The sequence below is a fragment of the Polyodon spathula genome, chromosome 26 (assembly GCF_017654505.1).
Source record: "Polyodon spathula isolate WHYD16114869_AA chromosome 26, ASM1765450v1, whole genome shotgun sequence".
Taxonomy (NCBI): Eukaryota; Metazoa; Chordata; class Actinopteri; order Acipenseriformes; family Polyodontidae; genus Polyodon; species Polyodon spathula.
This window is the reverse complement of record NC_054559.1, coordinates 17,529,906-17,548,153: the sequence shown is the minus strand read 5'-3', so window position 1 is coordinate 17,548,153 and position 18,248 is coordinate 17,529,906. Positions and strand designations below refer to the sequence as shown.

The following is an 18,248-nucleotide window of genomic DNA, read 5'->3' as shown; positions in this document are numbered from 1 at the left end:
GCTAAAGCCTTTTCAGTTGGGTTTACATTTTCTTTAAGTAAGATGTTACAGAAAGATATTCAGTTGAGGCACACAAGTAGAGTAATAGATTATGATTACATAACTTATTTATTAATCAAATCATTAAAGTGCATTCGTTTTAATATACAGATATATAGGATAGAGAGACATACATTTTCATTTCGACATACATTTATCATATATAGATAGATAGATAGATAGATAGATAGATGAGTGTGAACAATATTAGGGTCAAGGTCAGGGTTAGAGAGTTTGGTTCTGATGTAAAGTCGAAGTTGCAGGGGTAAATCTTTTCTCAGAGTACGCAGGTTTGTGGATAACTTCTCTGTTCCAGTCCAGCTCTGGGTTCATCTTTTCTCTCACATCAGAAGTCCAGATAGAAGCAAAGGCTTGATATTGCACAATAGGGGTGGTGTCAAATCTAATTGTCAGATCTGAGGAGGACTGATAGATGTTCTTTATTAGATTGTGCAGCCAGCCTGGCCTCTCATGAGGCAATTATAGTTTACAGGAATTCTTTCTGATGGATAAAAACCAATAGCTTGCTGGAAATGATTCCACCATTCTGTTTAGCTCTACGCTCTGTCAATTAGGACTTCAGTGATTCAATAAACTACCCCCGGGTTTGATATATAATAAATACACAGTAAAGCTCCCAGAATGCGATGCTGTCATTTCAGCCCTCAGAAAGAATGAGGATTTTATCACGCTAACAGTGGGAAAACTCTGCAAGATTATTCTCTTGAAATCTTAACAACTGCAAGTACAAGGTGTTTGAGAAGCATGGATTGATGGTAATTCAATGCTTGCAGCTTTGAGGAGAAGGAGTTCAGGCTCAATGAGGCTTACCTAGCCGAGCTACGGTGCTGAAGCTTGGTGCTGGTGTAACAGGGTGGAGGCTGTGTGCAAACCAACGTCTCGGCGCACCGCAAGCAAGCGTCTTAACCACAGTGCAAAAGAGCCGGGCTCGTCTGCATTCGTCTTGTTAGGGCTTTCAACCTCATTTCACCAACAGGGGGGCAGCACATCACACAACACTGCCCGGTACCCTGGCACAGAACAAGCCACGGGTAACGAGGCAATACAAAAACATTCCCATAGGTGGCACTGTTGAAGCAGTTTCAGTTCCCCATGCTTCTCCAATGCTTACACTGTGCATTTAACATAGTTTTTTGCCATGTTTTATTATTATTTATTTTAATATTCTCTAAGCTTTTCAATGCTTACCTATGCTTTAGTATACTTTATTGCACTGTGATATGACTTTACTCTAGGAGACTTTGGCATGGGAGCGCATATTGCAAAGGCAAGCATTGTAAAGAGTGACAAGGTACGGTGAAGCATAAAACAAACCTTGGTTTACTATGATAGATGCATAGTGTAACCATGGGAAAAGCATGGAGGTGGGGGGGGCACAACTACAATGCAAGATTGCTCAGAGTATCAGTTACTGTCAATTAAAGTTCTGTGCCAGACCATTTAAGCCTGTCACACATAACAAGGCAGCCCAGGATAATATGGATTTCCATTGAAGGGCAAATGGCTAGGCTTGACTCCCATGGCTCTCACTGGGGACACTGTTAATTCACAGAGTGTCTGTGAGGTCAGCACTGTTTAGGCAATTCCAGGAAAGGTCTAATCTGCAAGCTTATGTATCAAGAAAATTCTGTCTACAGCCCTGGGAAAGCATCATGCTGCTGTATTATCGGTGAACAGTAATTGATATTGCAGTGTTTTCTCCTTCCCTGAAAAATTAGCATTCTCAACTCCAGGAATGCCCTTAAAATCCTAGTCCTTACAAATTCACAATCCCTGTGCCTAACCTAGCTTCAGTGCCGTTTCTGCTGCTCCCCTTATCATTGTGTTGCTGAAGTAGCTGTAAAACCCCCTTATAAAAATAAAAAACTCTAGCTAGGATATAACATTAGCTACCACTAACTGCAGCTGAGCTGATGCTATGCTATGAAAATGGTTTCTATTCCTTTCATGAGAAGAAAACGGTCCCCTTTACTTTTGTACTGGCTCCCACGGAGGTCCTGTGGTGTGTGGGAGGGAGAGTGACTCTCCTTGAATCATTGCAATATGTAGGCTGTTTTCTAATGAGACTGGAGTTCTGTATCTGAAGAATGCAATTGGAATTCAAGAAGCGGTCACCTGTGAGGTCAGACGACACTTCAGTGACAAAATAAGACGTGCTGGAATGTTCGGGAATCGGGTGTTATGATTGGCTGACGTAATGATGCACAACGACCAATCAAAGACAGATCCAATTAATTGAATGTACTAGATAGTAAATGTAAAAGCAGATGCACGGTGCCACTGTGGTACCATTCTGTCTCTGCACTGTCACTGGAGATCATTTGGATAAAAAAGGCCAGGCAAACATTTTGCAAAGGGTAATGAGTTTGCTGCCGGTAATAGGGAGAGATCTCTGCAGACAGAGCTTGCCTGCACTTCACTTGGCTCAGCACATTACATCCATAAGGAGCAGGCAGGATGCAGGGAGAGGTCTGTATCTTTGAAGAGGCACAGTGCACAGCTTTGAACAAGGTAAGGGCCCACAGCCTGGGCAAAAGACATTAGAGGGGTGTGGGATCCAATGCAAACAGACTACAGGCATTTCAGCAGCACTGAATATCTGCAGAGCTGGATTCATGCTAAATGTGTTAGGTGTATGATGGGCAGCAAGCTGTTGTGTTTTATGTGAGCACACAGCTATGACATGCTCGGAAGTGACTGCTTTGGGGATTAATCAGATCAGGAACGTTCCAGAGGGTGTTTTGATCAGTGACAGTTAGGAATGAGGTGGGAACCGTGTTGCTGTGGCTACATTTTAAGTGAATTCTGTTTCTCCGGGGAATGCTTTCACGGACTGATGTGTAGAGACCGGGGGTTTGATTTAGTGATGCCGTCACAAGCCATAAAAACTGTTTGAATCTGCTTTTGTGTATTTACCCTGATCTCTAAGTTTAGGTGTATGGGTGGAGGTGCAAGGCTAGGCTGGGATGCACTGTGAGTCTGTGTGTTTGAGTGAGTCTGTGTGTTTGAGTGAGTCTGTGTTTCAGTGAGTCTGTGTGTTTCAGTGAGTCTGTGTGTTTGAGTGAGTTTGTTTGAGTGAGTCTGTGTGTTTCAGTGAGTGTTTTTCAGTGAGTCTGTGTGTTTTGGTAAGTCTGTGTTTCAGTGAGTCTGTGTTTCAGTAAGTCTAATTCAGTGAGTCTGTTTCAGTGAGTGTGTGTGTGTTTCAGTGAGTCTGTGTGTTTCAGTGAGTATGTGTTTCAGTGTGTTTCAGTGAGTTTGTGTATTTCAGTAAGTCTAATTCAGTGAGTCTGTGTGTTTCAGTGAGTCTGTGTTTCAGTGAGTTTGTGTGTTTCAGTAAGTCTAATTCAGTGAGTCTGTGTTTCAGTGAGTGTGTGTGTGTTTCAGTGAGTCTGTGTGTTTCAGTGAGTCTGCGTTTCAGTGAGTTTGTGTGTTTCAGTAAGTCTAATTCAGTGAGTCTGTGTGTTTCAGTGAGTCTGTGTTTCAGTGAGTTTGTGTGTTTCAGTAAGTCTAATTCAGTGAGTCTGTGTGTTTCAGTGAGTCTGTGTTTCAGTGAGTTTCTGTGTTTCAGTGAGTGTGTGTGTGTTTCAGTGAGTCTGTTTGTTTCAGTGAGTATGTGTTTCAGTGAGTGTTTTTCAGTGAGTCTGTGTGTTTTGGTAAGTCTATGTTTCAGTGAGTCTGTGTTTCAGTAAGTCTAATTCAGTGAGTCTGTGTTTCAATGAGTGTGTGTGTGTTTCAGTGAGTCTGTGTGTTTCAGTGAGTATGTGTTTCAGTGTGTTTCAGTGAGTCTGTGTTTCAGTAAGTTTGTGTGTTTCAGTAAGTCTAATTCAGTGAGTCTGTGTGTTTCAGTGAGTCTGTGTTTCAGTGAGTTTGTGTGTTTCAGTAAGTCTAATTCAGTGAGTCTGTGTGTTTCAGTGAGTCTGTGTTTCAGTGAGTTTGTGTGTTTCAGTAAGTCTAATTCAGTGAGTCTGTGTTTCAGTGAGTGTGTGTGTGTTTCAGTGAGTCTGTGTGTTTGTGAGTCTGTGTTCAGTGAGTATGTGTTTCAGTAAGTCTAATTCAGTGAGTCTGTGTGTTTCAGTGAGTCTGTGTTTCAGTGAGTATGTGTTTCAGTAAGTCTAATTCAGTGAGTCTGTGTGTTTCAGTGAGTCTGTGTTTCAGTGAGTATGTGTTTCAGTAAGTCTAATTCAGTGAGTCTGTGTGTTTCAGTGAGTCTGTGTGTTTGGAGTTGCTGTTTCACTAACGTCCCTTGTTTTTTTTTTCTCCCCAGGGGAACCCTCGAGCTCGCCTCGACAATGAGCAATGAGTTACCTGGATGGAAATATCGAACAGAAAACACGACCGTGAGTACAGCTTGAATCACTGCTACTAGGACTGTGCTGATACTCACACTCACACTCAGAATTGCTTTAAGAAGTATTTATTAAATAAATCCATTCATTCGTGTGTTAACAAGAAAAGCTGTCCTTCCCTCACCTTTGCAATTGAGTACCACTCAATGGCATTTAACATCCTCACTGGGTGTTTTAAAATGGCTGTAAAAATGACAGCGTCCTGGATTAGAACATTCGCTTCCCATCGGTTTGTAAAACTCAACGCTGAAGTTTACTGCCATTAATTGGTACGCGATTGTAAAGTGAAGGAAGGATAACTTTTCAGGTATGTATATCAACATGTTAATGAATAGATTTATTTACCTGCCAAGAAATACTTCTTTAAAGCAATTATCAGCACAGCCCTAATTGATGACAGATTACAGAGACAGCTGGTGGGACCCAGTCTCTTTGAACAGGAGAAACTATACGAAAGGAAGGCTTTGAGGTGTGTGCAGGGAGTGAGGCTCTGCGTGCGTTTGGAAGGTGATGGGAAGAGAGCCTAAATAAATTCACACCGGCCCCCAGCTCAGCTGCAAACCCAACTGCCGAAGTGCTAATGAGACAGACGGCAATTGAAAGGATTGCGCAGATAAAATTAGCTTAAGCCTTTGATCTCGATAAAGAAAGCTCTCTCCCCCACTCTTTTTGTTTCTATCCCAGTCTGTTTTTGCCATATGGACTCCTCCGCACTGCAGACCAGCCCCCCTCCCTCCAGAAAGTACTCTCTAAACAATATCTAAATGCGGGACTCAAAACATATCCTTTAACCCTGTGAGAAGAAAACTAGAAGGCCCATGTGAATCCCAGTGGATCAGCATCAGCAGCTACATGGCTGGCAACCCATTCCATACGCCCACCCCTCCTGGAAATAAGACTCCCATTTCATAGCAGTTTGATTCATCCCTGGTTTTACTGTGAGTTTAATAAGACACACCTGAGCTTGTTACCAATATACTGTGGCTACACAAGCTTACAGTAAAACCTGGAGTGGGTGAAACTGCTATGCAACTGGAGTCTCATTTCCATCCCTGTACTTCCTGTGTGGACTTGTGTCTCCTACCCTCTGTCCGAGCCTCCACTGCTCCACTCCTAATCGTGGTCTCTGCTGAATCCAAAGAGCTTCAGTCCGGACACTTTAAAAAATATATATATATTTTCTATATATCCGCTTTGGTCATGATTTTTTAATTGAAATTTTTTAAATTTTAAATCTGTTTGTGTGGCCTCTGTGGAGTCCAAGTTGGCCTTCCATAGCTTTAAAAATAAATAAATAAATAAAAAGAAGCATCTATGCATTATAAAATAGATACATACATAAGAAACTTAACACTGGAAGGGTAAAAAAAGAAAATGGGTCTAAATATATCATGGATAGGATAAGTGTTAGAAATCTTTTGAATATATAATTTGACAGGATTGGGTCAGGGTTGCCATGCGTTCCAATGCTTGTAGGAGAGAATCGCATATCACATTTATAGCTGGCAAAAATACATCAGGTATATGAAATCAAGGTGCAAACTGTATCATGAAGAAACTGAATCCAGATATGCTAAATTATTACAGCATTAGTGTGCCAGATCTTCCTCTGCAGCTTCTAATTTTAGATGGCTACACCCTCGTTTTCCACTAAAGTAGTTGCATAAATGTAATTTGAACTCCCTTTCCCATACAGTTTATTCACAGAGTGATACAGTGCGTATGACTGGTACTCTGCAGAAGAATATACTCTCTTCTATAAGGCAGATGAATTAGAGTCACTAAGCTTGTATGAGTTTCTTTGTAAAAGGAAACCTTATCTTTCTCCTGAGTGTCAGTAAGTCGAATATAAATGAAGCTCTAAAATGTATATTTCCTGTTTACTGGGTTACTGTAGGGTGTTGATAACAAGCCTTACACAAAAACAAAAATAGCTCTCTAGACAACAGCACTGTGAGAGAGAGAAAATAAATAAATAAACAAATAAATAAATAAATAAATACATTTCCTCCGGGTGGGAGGGTCTGTTGTGGCCGTTGAGTGAAGCAGAAAACAAATCTTTGCAGAATGAATCACTTTGTAAATTGATTTATTTTTTACAATAGACCCTTAATATCTCTCTCTCTCTCTCTCTCTCTCTCTCTCTCTCTCTCTCTCTCTCTCTCTCTCTCTCTCTCTCTCTCTAGCATGGGAATGCAATGCAAAAAAATATATATAATATATATATATACCCCTAACCATGCCCTATATATATCTATAAGATATTCTATCCACCTAGGTCGATCATGCACTAAAGTAAGTCGTTGTTCTTTGTGTTGGTGTTTATCTCAGTAGAATAAAGCACCATTAATTATTACCCTATATATCATGGAATATGTTCATTTGGTGGTCATATAATAATAATTATTATACTTTTTAATAATATATAATATATCTCTTTCCAGCCTACACTCATGCATTGAACTAAAATAAGTCATTGTTCATTTGTGTGGTGTTTATAATCATTCTGAATAGTAGGTATTAATTACCCTCACCCTAACTCCAAATAAAACCCCCACCCTCATCCTTACGCTAACACTAATCCTAGCCCTAAATCCTACAACCCTAACCCTACCCCTAAAACCCTAACACTAACCCAAACCCTAACCCTAACCCTACCCCTAACCCAACCCTTACGCTAACACTAATCCTAACCCTACCCCTACCCCTAACCCCCATCCTTACGCTAACACTAATCCTAACCCTAACCCTACCCCTAACCCCCATCCTTAAGCTAACACTAATCCTAGCCCTAACCCTACCCATAACCCTAACACTAACCCTAACCCTAACCCTAACCCTAACCCTAACCCTAAACCCCTAACCCTAACCCTAACCCTAACCCTAACCCTTACCCTAACCCTAATCCCAACCCTTAACCTAACACTAATCCTAGCCCTAAACCTACCCAATCCTAACACTAATCCTAGCCCTAACCCTAACCCTAATTATTATTTTTCTTTGCCTGGCTTTGAGCTTGACTGGATAAATGCCCGGACTGAACACTCAACAGCCGTCTTCATTTCATTCAAACCACGAGTCCATGTGTCCTTTCAACCCTGCCTGCCCCACCTAGCCTGTATAACTGTGGAGTAGGTGGGGCTGGCAGGGTTGAAGCGTCACACTGTCAAATGGTTTGAATTGAACCAGGAAGACTGTTCAGCACCTGGCAGTTAGGATATTCCAGACAAGCGCAAAACCAGCTAAAGGTAGCTTGTGAAAAACAAAATGATGATAACTCCATATCAAGACAAGAGAACACCCAGAGCAAGTCATTGCACCATACAATAGTATGGGAAATGTGATAAGCCTTTAATATGACACTTCAGTAATCTTTAGTAAGAGTGCATGCAGAGGGACACTGTGTGGTACTGACCAGAGCCCTGCGTGATGTGTTTGACAGGACATTCCTAAGGACCCCGGGAAGCAGGACGGCTATGTCTTATTGCTCGTCCTGCTGTCCATCTTCATCGGGGGGATGGTGGTCCTGCTGTCAGGCCTGCTGATTATCTGCCGGCGCTGCTGGGAGGGGGGCCGCAGGTACTCCAGGTAAGCTCACCTGTCTCACAGCACAGAACCTCAACGCTTAAAGAGTCATACATGTGTGCATTCCTTTTCTGAGAAAGTGATTTCTTTTAACATTTGTAAACCCTAACACTCTCACAAACTCTCGCTCTTGCACACACATCCCCCCCCCCCCTCCCCCCCCCCCCCCCGTCCCCTCCCCCAGCTCAGCAGTGGCGCTGCAGTCTGCCAGGCAGCGACTCTCTTAATGCAGACTAATAAAAATGATGATACAAATTACGTTTTGTAGCGGGTGTCAGTCGCGGTGATTCATCATTCACTGTGGCGGACTCAGATGTGGAGATTGTGCTCTTAAAGAGCCAGCCTGAGTTTCTCCCTGGTTTTAGTTGGGTGAGGTTGCAAGAAAAATAAAACGAGAGATGATGCAAAGCAGTCCGAACCGCTAATAACAGTGACATTGCAAAAGCCTACCGGAAGCCATAATGGTACAGTATTTCTTGTTAGATTTTGAAATGTCAATTTTTGTTTATTTTTGTCAGTTTTTCATTAAGCATATTGAAAACTACAAAGCAGTGTGTAATTCAATGTGTTCACTTAACATTATTCAGCGTTCATCGACTTTGAGTTCATTGTATAGTGTGATGCAAAACATTTGCCATAGCTGTATCCCACATGCTATTTACGAAAACTTCATTGGATGTCGCACAAGCTTTGTTCTTAACGGCTGTGCCCTGCTGTCCTCTCAACATGTGAAATGGAAATCTCTGAGCTTGTCTGTTCCCAGGGCCAGTGATGATCCTGAGAAAACCAACACCACCTACCTGGAGGACTCCCAGCCAGCACAGGGTAAGCGCAGAGAGAGGTCCGAGCCGCGTTCATAAGGGTGTCCCAGGACAGCAGAGCAGAGCTGGGTCCTCGTTCATCACTGTGTCCCAGGGCAGCACAGCAGAGCAGAGCTGGGTCCTCGTTCATCATGGTGTCCATCCCAATAATATACGATACCTGTGATTGTCCTGATCAGCTGCTTGTATGATGCACAATAAGATCCAAATATCATTTAAGATTCTGTTAAAAGTGAAATGAGACAGAGGGAGCATGTATCCATACCACCCACTGTATGAACACCCTTATTCTTCATTCAAGAACCTCTGGTGTGCTTTTGGTACAGACTTCTAATACGATACGATATATCGTGTAAAGAAGGTATCACGATTCAGCAATACACAATGAATCGTTGCATCCCTACCTTTTATGCATTGAATATCTCTCTCTCTTTCTCTCTCTTGCTCTCTCTCAGATATCACCATCAAAGTGGACGAGTCCGACTGCCTGTCCTCCTCCAGTTACCATGACATCGAGACTGACCGCTTCCTGTCCACGTGTTCCACCGGCCGCCGCGTGTCCTTCAATGAGGCGGCACTGTTCTACCACAGCAAGAAGACGCAGGAGAAGGGGCGCAGGTCAGCGAGCGCTCCAGAGAAAAAACAACATTATCCACTGCTCTATCTTCTTACACAGGGTTTTGGCTTTCCGTGTATATTGATCACATTTACCATACCTCGCTATTCTTTAAAATGCTTACACTTTACCTCGTCTTCACTGAGCGTTGTTGCAATTTGCAATGCTTTTACTCTGAGTGCATCTTGCATAGGTAAACACTGTAAAGCTCAATGTAGTATGGCAAAGCATAATAATAATAAAAAATAATCAAACCATCTGGGAAAAGCACTGGGTGAATCTGCAAAATTACAGTGCAGATCACTCCCCAAAGAATGCTCATTTCAGTCCCAGAGAAAAAGATGAATGTGAACGGGGCTCGGCTTATTGGATCCTGGACTTAGACCCGATTCTTCAGCACCACTGTAAGCAGTGCTTGGCTGCAATGTGAGCGCATGGCTCTCTCAGCTCCTCTGCTCTTCTCTCCTCCCCCGTGCAGGTACACCCTGACCGAGGGTGATTTCCACCACCTGAAGAACGCGCGGCTGATCAACCTCAGCATCCCGCCGCCCGCGCTCAAGATCGTCACCATCCACGAGTGCGAGTCCAGCGAGAACAACAGCATCGCCACAGCAGCGCGGCCAGCTTCCAAATCCAGCCTTTCCATATTCCAGGTGAGCAGGGCGGGGTACACAGGACATGGCGCTACTCCAGTGATGCTGTACAGATGCGTTTTATCATTCCAGGTTATACCATTTCACCCCTGCCCTCTCTCTGTCACTCCTCTGTGTTTCAGCCCCCGATGTGTGCGCTGCCCCAGACGGCTCTGACCAGCCTCTCTCTCAGCTCCAGCTCGGCATTGCCCGGAGACACCTTCAACTCTACTGTGGACACCAGCTTCATGGAGAGCGTCCCAGGGCCCCGGAGTGAGCAGATAGCAGGCAGCACGGTCAGACTCTTTACTGGGGCTTTGTTGGCTCTCGTTGCTTTCTGGAAACAGAGACAAAAAAAAATAATTAAAGACCAAAAGAATTAAAGATAGTAAGGAAGTGCGAAATTTACTTTCTCATAGTACTTTCATTATTGGATTGTACGAGCAAAAGTTGTCTCAGTTTTGTTGTGTTGCTCACTAACGCTTTGGACTGGTTATGGTTTTAGCGTTTTTAGCTCGGAGGTCGAGAGACACACTCTGAACCCACAACAGACTTTATATAGCCAGTATAAGAGCCATGGCCGTCTCAATGCACTTTACATGTAGAAAAGGTTAAAGAAGGCACCAAGCTGGACACCCTGCTGTCAGCTGGCAGGGAATTCTGGGGCCTTGTCACACAGCAGCTGAAAGCCATCGCCTGGGGTGCGAAGCTCATTAGCCGCATTTGTAAATGTTTCTGCTGGAGTTATAACTTGCTCTGTAATTCCTTGTTAGTACAATCCTCTGTCGAATATCTCTGAAGCATTAATAAATTGTGCAGCTGCCGCTATGGAGGATCTGTGTGGACCTCGCAGCACAAAACTCCAGCAAAGCCACTGGCCCTCTGACTGTCATGACCATATGGCGAAAGCCCTGAGTGTTTGTAGTATTTTGATCTCAGCCAGGGCTGGGTTGTAAAAAGGGTAAACTGTTTTCTGTTTCTGGAGCTAATCTGATTTAAAAAATGAATAACACAGAGGTTATGACATTGCTGTACGACTGCTCTGCTTAACTATTACATTCAAACTATATATAAAAAAATGAAACAAACTCAACCTCAGATGTGCGGTGCGAGGCAAAATCGGGTTGTCACGTCGTATTAAAATATCTTCTGATGCCGCAGGGAGGAAGGATGGATTATGGAGGGGTGGAGGGGGGGGTGCATTGGAGGGTTATTTTTATTTTTGCCCACCAGGGTTCTCTGCAAGAGACGCCTGTGTGCGTGTTTGTGTGTGCGTGTTTGTGTGTGTGTGTGTGTGTGCCAGGCTGCCTCTCTTCCAGCTGCCTGTCAAATGAATTCCAGACTTCAACGCCCCCATCGTTGTCCCCACTGCATCTTGTTTTTAACAAGCGAAAGTCTGTGTCCTGTTTCAGATGGAGGATTTCCGAGGCAGTGCTTGGAATGGCGACAGTCCGGTGAGCTCCGTGGACGGGTCAGCAGTGGTGGGGGCTGACACTGTGGGCTCCACGCTCCCCTCCTCTTCCTTGGCAGGCAAAGGTGGTGGGCAGGGCACCGTGCTGCAGTTCTTTACCAAGCTGCGCCGCCACGCCAGCCTGGAGAGTGCCAGCCCCTACTTCAAGATCAAAAAGTGGAAGCTCGACGGCAACCAGAGAGCTTCCAGCCTCGACACCAGAGGTGAGCAGCTGGGGAGGGAGAGGGACTTGGGGGGAGGAAAAGGGGCTGGGGAGGGAGAAGGGCTACGGGAGGGAAAGGATTGGGGAGGTAGAGGGACCCTAGGGCCCGGGAAGGGGCTCAAGAAGGGTGAGAGGACTGGGGGAGGAAAAGGGGCTGGGGAGGGAGAGGGCTGGGAAGGGCTGGTGCTGGGGAGGGTGAGGGAGACGTGTTTGGAGAGGGAGAGGACCGGGAAGGGGCTCAGGAGGGAGAGATGCTGGGGAGGAAGAGGACTGGGGATGGAGAGGGACTGGGATTGGGCAGAGGGGGGGCTTGGGGAGTTAGGGGGCTTTATTTTAATGTTTTGTTGCAATGAGAAAAAAAAGCATACAATCTTAACCTTTTTGTAAAAGAAAATAAAATAAAAAATATATATTTTTTGTGTGTACTAAATGGAAGTGATGTGAAGCCTCTTGTGTTTTATTTGTTAAGAGTGTGATTTTAAACAGTAACTGTATTCCCTGATTCGGGCTCTGCTCTGTGTGTATGTTTAGGGGGTTTACCAATAGATTAAACACATTTCCTAAATGCTAAATCATTACCATTATTTTTTCTTTTCTTGGAAACAGTAATAAGTCGATGGAATTTTAATGAGGGTTAACTGAGTTTGGCTGCGGAGGGCGAGAGGGCAGGCAGGAGGGAAAGACGGACTCAAAGCCAGTCAGATTCTCCAATAGCACATTACAGCTGAGTTCATTAGCTGTGAAAAAGGCTCACGAATTCCAATTAAAAGACCCTGTCTCTTTAAATAGGAGACACAGGGATGAGGGGGCTGATGGCTGATCCACAGCGGATCAGTGCTAGCAATAGTGATTTGTGGCCAATTACCCTTAAAGCAGTACAATAAAGTGTCAGTTCCTGTTTCGTGTGATTAGTAATGTGTCGACAGGCACTTTGGGCTGACTGGTGCTATATCAGGCAGGGTCACAACAAGCCGCTTCCTCGGATCCCTAATGATGCCATCAGCAGACAGCAAGATGGGCGATGTGCTTGTGCTGAAAGGGTTTTCACTCTTCCCAGGGTGACTTTACTGGATCTTGATCTGCGTGTCATCGGAGAGTTTTTGCAAAGGCACTGCAGTGGCATAAGGATGTGCAGATCTGCTGCTTGTGTTGAAAGACGGTGTTCTTCACTCTTCCATCCTCCCGGTCCCTCAGCTCTAACCGCTGTGCCACACTGCTTACCTCCCAGTTCCTTAACTCTAACCGCTGTGCCCCTCTGTTTACCTCCCAGTTCCTTAACTCTAACCGCTGTGCCACACTGCTTACCTCCCAGTTCCTTAACTCTAACTGCTGTGCCCCTCTGTTTACCTCCCGGTCACTCAGCTCTAACTGTTGTGCCACGCCCTTGGCTTCCAAGAGAAGGGGAGGAAAATAATACCAGAACGTCTGACATCGATGACAGTGTACAGGAACAGCGGAACTACAAAATGTTTCGAAATTAATCAGGGCTTTGCTGTGCTGCAGACAGGGCAAAGATTGCATGAAGGCACTGCAGAGAGAAACTGAACTGAACTCACTGGTGTTAAGCCTCTCCAGTTGACAAAGCTAACCCTAACCAATAATTTAAGTGGAGAAAACAGGACTAGAGGAAACTGTTGGAAATTAGGTGTAAATTTAGGAGGGTAGGAGACCCTTCTTGGCAAGGGTATGGAATGGGTTGCCTAGACATGTTATTAAGGCTGAATCATTGAGATCTTTTAGGCTCGACTTGACAGAGTTCTGAGATCAATCAACTAATTTAGCTGGACGAGCACCGATGGTCCGACTGCCCTCCTCTCGCTCATTCATTTTCTTATGTTCTTACGATCAAATTAAGCAAGAGACTTTGCAGACCTGAAGTGTGCTTCAGCATTGCTTATGGCCTGAAGTTCTGGGTGTGTGTGTTTCCCCCTCCTCAGGATCTCCAAGGAGACGTCAGTTCCAGCGGCAGAGGGCTGCGAGTGAGAGCATGGACCAGCAGGAACGGGACGCGCACCACATCGATATCATCCAGTACATCGCCCGCACCGACGACGTGGCATTCTGCCCCACCCCAGCCTCTACCGTCCTGCCACCCCTCTGCACTCCATCACCCTCCCTCGGCAGGTATCTTTAATACCCTCAACATTCATTCGCACCACATTGCCTGCAGCTGTCCATCGTTTGCACCATTCTGAGGACTCATCCGGGAGTTAGCAGTAGAGATGCATGCTTCTTCAGCTGTATACGAGGCTTGGGTGCAGTAATTGCATATCACAATATCACCCATCTGTTCACGTTGCCCCCCCCCCCCCAGAAGGCATCGCAGGGTGGCAATCATCAATTCCACTCACAGCACATTATTTCATCATGAACAGACACAGTTATCGTGACCCATAAAGCATTAGCAACCGAGAGAGTGCAGTCGGATGCACTTATAGGTGCCCTAATGCTTTATAAACTCGTTTTAAACTCGTTTCATGTGCATGTGCGTGTATTTATTATCTGGTCTGGGTACATCTTTGTTTCTAAAGCCAGTGATTTGTTTCTTGCAGGTTAGAGACAGAGGAGGTGGAGGTGGAGGTGGAGGTGGAAGTGGAGGCTGAGGTGGTGGCAGGCAGCAGTGGAGGAGTCACGCTGCCCCCGGAGGAAGGCGAGAGTAGCTGCGGGCAGGAGAGCTCAGAGCATCACACCCTCTACAGGGATATCTGGAACCTGCGGGCCTCGCTGGAACAGTATGCCTCGTCAGACCAGAGCAGCAACGACAAAGACTCTGTGCGCAGCGAAACGGAGAGCGTGTGCTCGCTGGGAGGGGTGGAGAGGGTCCCGGGGTCGCTGCCCAGCTACCCGTCTCAGGACATCGGAGACGAGCTGGAGGGGGAAGCCGAGCGGCCAGGCGGGGGGACGTTCGGAAAAGAGGGGTCCGCCACGGGCGGGGCCAAGCAGGGCAGCGTGGACTCGGAGCGGAGCAGCGACGGGGAATCGGGAAACCGCAAGCTCCTGCAGATGGACAGCGGCTACGCATCCATCGAGGCCCCCTCTCGCGCCCCAGAGGAACTGCGGCTGTTTGGGGCGGCTGGGGGCACCAGGGAGAAAACGGCGTCCGAAAAGAGGCGCTTCTTCACCAGCTCTGGCCGCAAGGGCACCGTGTGCGAGAGCTTCGAGGCGCGCCTCTTCGATGAGGAGCTGGAAGGGGCTAGCCGAGAAGTGGAAAGCCCGGTGGGGTGGTCTCCGTATGGGCAGGTGTTCCAGGAACACCCCCCTCACCACCTGGTACTCCGCCGGCGGGACTACAGCATCGACGAGAAGACCGACGCCCTCTTCCACGAGTTCCTGCGCCACGACCCCCAGTTCGACCACCCCGAGTCCCCCCTGCGTTCGAAGCACCGCTCTCGGGTGCACCTGCGCAAGCAGTGGCAGCGGACCAAGCAGTACAGCGACCCTGGGGTGCACTTCCCCCCCTCCTTCGAGAGGCACCGCACCCCCCTACGGAGGGGCGACAGCGTCAACTACCCGCTGGACACCCGCTACCACAGCACCCTGCCGCGGATAGTCAGCACAGCCGACGAGGAGTCCAGCGACGGGGCAGCCAGCGCCGAGCCGGCAAAGACTGCTGCGCCGGAGGAGAAAACCAGCCCCAGCGGCAGCCGGACTATCAAGGAAGAGGAAGAGTCCCTTCTTTTCAGTCCTCCACTATCTCCTGGTGTGATATCGGAGCACCCTGAGCTTCCTAAAGACTCGAACCAGGCTCCTGTCAGCGCTGGTGCAAACAGAGGCAGCGAGGGCAGTCACTTCCACAGCCCCTTTTCAGAGCCCCCCCCGGAGAACCGTCCTCCTTCACCGCTGCAGCCCCCCGGCACGGGCTACGGGCCCCAGACCATCTCAGCCGAGCTGACGGACAAACTGAGCGCAAGCCTGGATGACCGGCTCTACACCAGCCTCCGACGGGCCAAAGAGAGTCCCGACTGTGTGGTGACCATCACCCACGCCTCTCCTGACCACAGCCCAGTGTAACGTGCTTCCTCCTGCTTCCTGTTTTTTTTAATTTATTTATTTTTAATAATCCCCGTGGATGGTGTGCTTGGGAGGGTTTAGTTTATGGAGACAAAAAAATATCAGACAACGATTGTGTCTAAAAAAAAGCCTTCCTCCTTAAAGAATACCAAACAGGGTTTGATCCGCACGCCCGGCACGATGGAGTGAAAAGACTGAAAAGAAACTAGACTACATCAGTCAGAAAGTTCTTTTTAGCGTTCCTGGGAACACATGTAATAATTAACGATTTGGCAGAATGTTGAAAAGAGATTTTTCTTAATTTCTTTTAAAGGGAAAGCCAAATACGATTTATTATTGGCCCATCACCGGTCTTAAAGGGGTCATTACAAGGCGGAATATGCGTGTTTTAAATAGGGAAGGTACTTGCTGGTTATTATTAAATTATGCTTATTCCTTTTTGTATCTTGTATATTAATCGTCGGGGAAATGAAGTTTAAAAAAAAAAAAAAAAAAACCCTTATGAAAAAAATAACAACCTGTTAATCTTATTTTGCTAAAAGAACAGCAGTTTTAAGGAAACGGACGGTCTTATTTCCATGACAACAGCAGCTCTGTTGCTCATTCTGGTGCCAAAATCTGTCCCTGCTCCATCCTAGGTCTCCCCTTCAGTGAATTGTATATATTTTTATTGTAATGGTTAAAATCGCGTTTACAAAATGAACTTTGAATCTTCAAACTGCTCCGACACTGTAGCTAGGTAACCGCGTGAGTGCGCGTCCCTTTGTAATCCTCCGACATTGATGCAAATTAATTGCTGCGGTTTTTGGTTCCGTATTGTTGATCTGGGACCAACGCTAATCCACACACTGATCAAGCAACCCTCACTCCTGCCCGGCCTGGCTCATGATTAAACATGCCTTGAATTGACGTTTGTTATTTATTTAGTTCAACTTCTTTTAAATTTGTAAAGTTTGTACGTTTGATGCTACTAGCTCTTACTTTAGTGTAATAATAATCATCATCAAAAAAAATCCAACAGCCAAACCTGCTGTAAATCAGCTCTCTTTTGGAGATGTGATTCCAGTTGTAGTTGTTTGATTGTAGCGTTTGTGGTTCCATAGTGGTGAGTCGCACTGGCGCTGTCAAGATTGACTAGGGGTGTCAAGAGCTATATATATATATATATATATATATATATATCTATATATATATACACACACACACACACACACGTACGTTGCTGGCTCAGCCAAGAACGTTGCAACTACTGCGATGAGACCATGAGCATTAAACAGTTTAATATTAGTCAGGAGACATGCTCATCACTAGCATGATCTTCTTTTGAATTTTGATAGTTGGATAGTCTTCCTCTGGGCCAGTGATTTGCATAGTAGACTATCCTAAAGCACGTTCTGCAGAAAAAAAATAGGTCTTTCAAGACTGTGTAGAGCCCATGTAAGCAGGCAAGCTGTCCAGCAGTCTTTCAATTGAGGAGTGATACTGAAGCTTGGTGAAAACCATGTTTGAAATGACACCGCCAGTTAACGCTTTACACTTTGAAACACAGAGCAATAGAACATTGCAAAGAAGCTTTCCAGCACACCCGGACAACTTCCGATCCTTCTCTAGCACTGCAACAGCTGTGTAAAAAAGAACAAAAACAAACAAACAAAAAAAACAAGACAAAAACAAAGGACCCCCCAGAGCAGTCAGGACAGCAGACCTTTCGAAACGCTTTCTTCCTCACATGGGTGGGAGTGGGCGTAGGGCAGTGCTAAATGAGAAAAGGGGTACCTCTTAATATGAGCACTAGTTATTGTGCCGAGTCAGTCAGTTGGTTAGCATAGGCTCATTCTATGTATGTGCAATTAGCAGTTATTTTAACCCCATTCAGGTACACAAGGAATTAAGCGATTGTTCAAACGGTGTCTTCTTAAAATACATTTGAGAGCGTCTCAAGTATCACGAAGAGGAAGCTGACACATTGCAAACCCTGTTTTGTGCACCTCATTGCAACGATAAGAAAGTTAGCTTCCTTTTTTATTTGTAGGACACACCTGTCCCTTATACCTTAAAGGGTTAATATGTTGGGTTGTTTTTTTTTTACTTATACAAAAGTGTAATATTGCTAAGATCGTATTTTGAATTGAAAGTATCTCCTCTTAATTTAATTCTATATTCAAGAGGCTCAGTTTGTATCTTTTAACAAATTCTAAAAATATCATTATACCCTAAAGAGTAGCCAGTCAAGGCCGTTGTTATGCATAGTACCTGCATGTCTGAAAATGTTTTTAACCGGAGAATTCCTTCAAGACTTCAACCGTTGTTGATGCAAATTTCTTTTTTTAGACAAAGCGTAAACAGAAAAAAAAGCTATTTTAGTATTTTCTAATTTATTTATTGGTCTGCTGATGGATTTCGTTGTCAAAGTATATTTCCATTTTTGAGATCATTGGTGTATCGCTGCTTGTGAAGCTGAATGCTTGTTTCCGGTGAAGTTTCATTAAATGAGCTGCACATTC

The 18,248-nt window shown here is 45.3% G+C and overlaps 1 protein-coding gene across 1 annotated transcript; it reads left to right on the top strand.

Moving 5' to 3' along the window:
- The first annotated feature begins 1,714 nt into the window (after positions 1 to 1,714).
- Positions 1,715 to 18,248, top strand: cbarpb (CACN subunit beta associated regulatory protein b). Its single transcript, XM_041229101.1, has 10 exons — positions 1,715 to 2,571; positions 4,325 to 4,397; positions 7,849 to 7,994; positions 8,755 to 8,816; positions 9,268 to 9,430; positions 9,907 to 10,081; positions 10,204 to 10,356; positions 11,473 to 11,734; positions 13,671 to 13,857; positions 14,286 to 18,248. Exons 2-10 carry the CDS (start codon positions 4,350 to 4,352, stop codon positions 15,742 to 15,744), a joined length of 2,655 nt encoding a protein of 884 aa, XP_041085035.1. The 5' UTR covers positions 1,715 to 2,571; positions 4,325 to 4,349; the 3' UTR covers positions 15,745 to 18,248.

Excerpts from the sequence above, each read along its gene's own strand:
- cbarpb (XM_041229101.1), top strand. The coding sequence starts at position 4,350 with ATGAGCAATGAGTTACCTGGATGGAAATATCGAACAGAAAACACGACC. Across the intron at positions 10,082-10,203 it reads CCAGCCTTTCCATATTCCAG|CCCCCGATGTGTGCGCTGCC; the intron begins GTGAGCAGGGCG and ends TCTGTGTTTCAG. Across the intron at positions 11,735-13,670 it reads TTCCAGCCTCGACACCAGAG|GATCTCCAAGGAGACGTCAG; the intron begins GTGAGCAGCTGG and ends CCCCCTCCTCAG.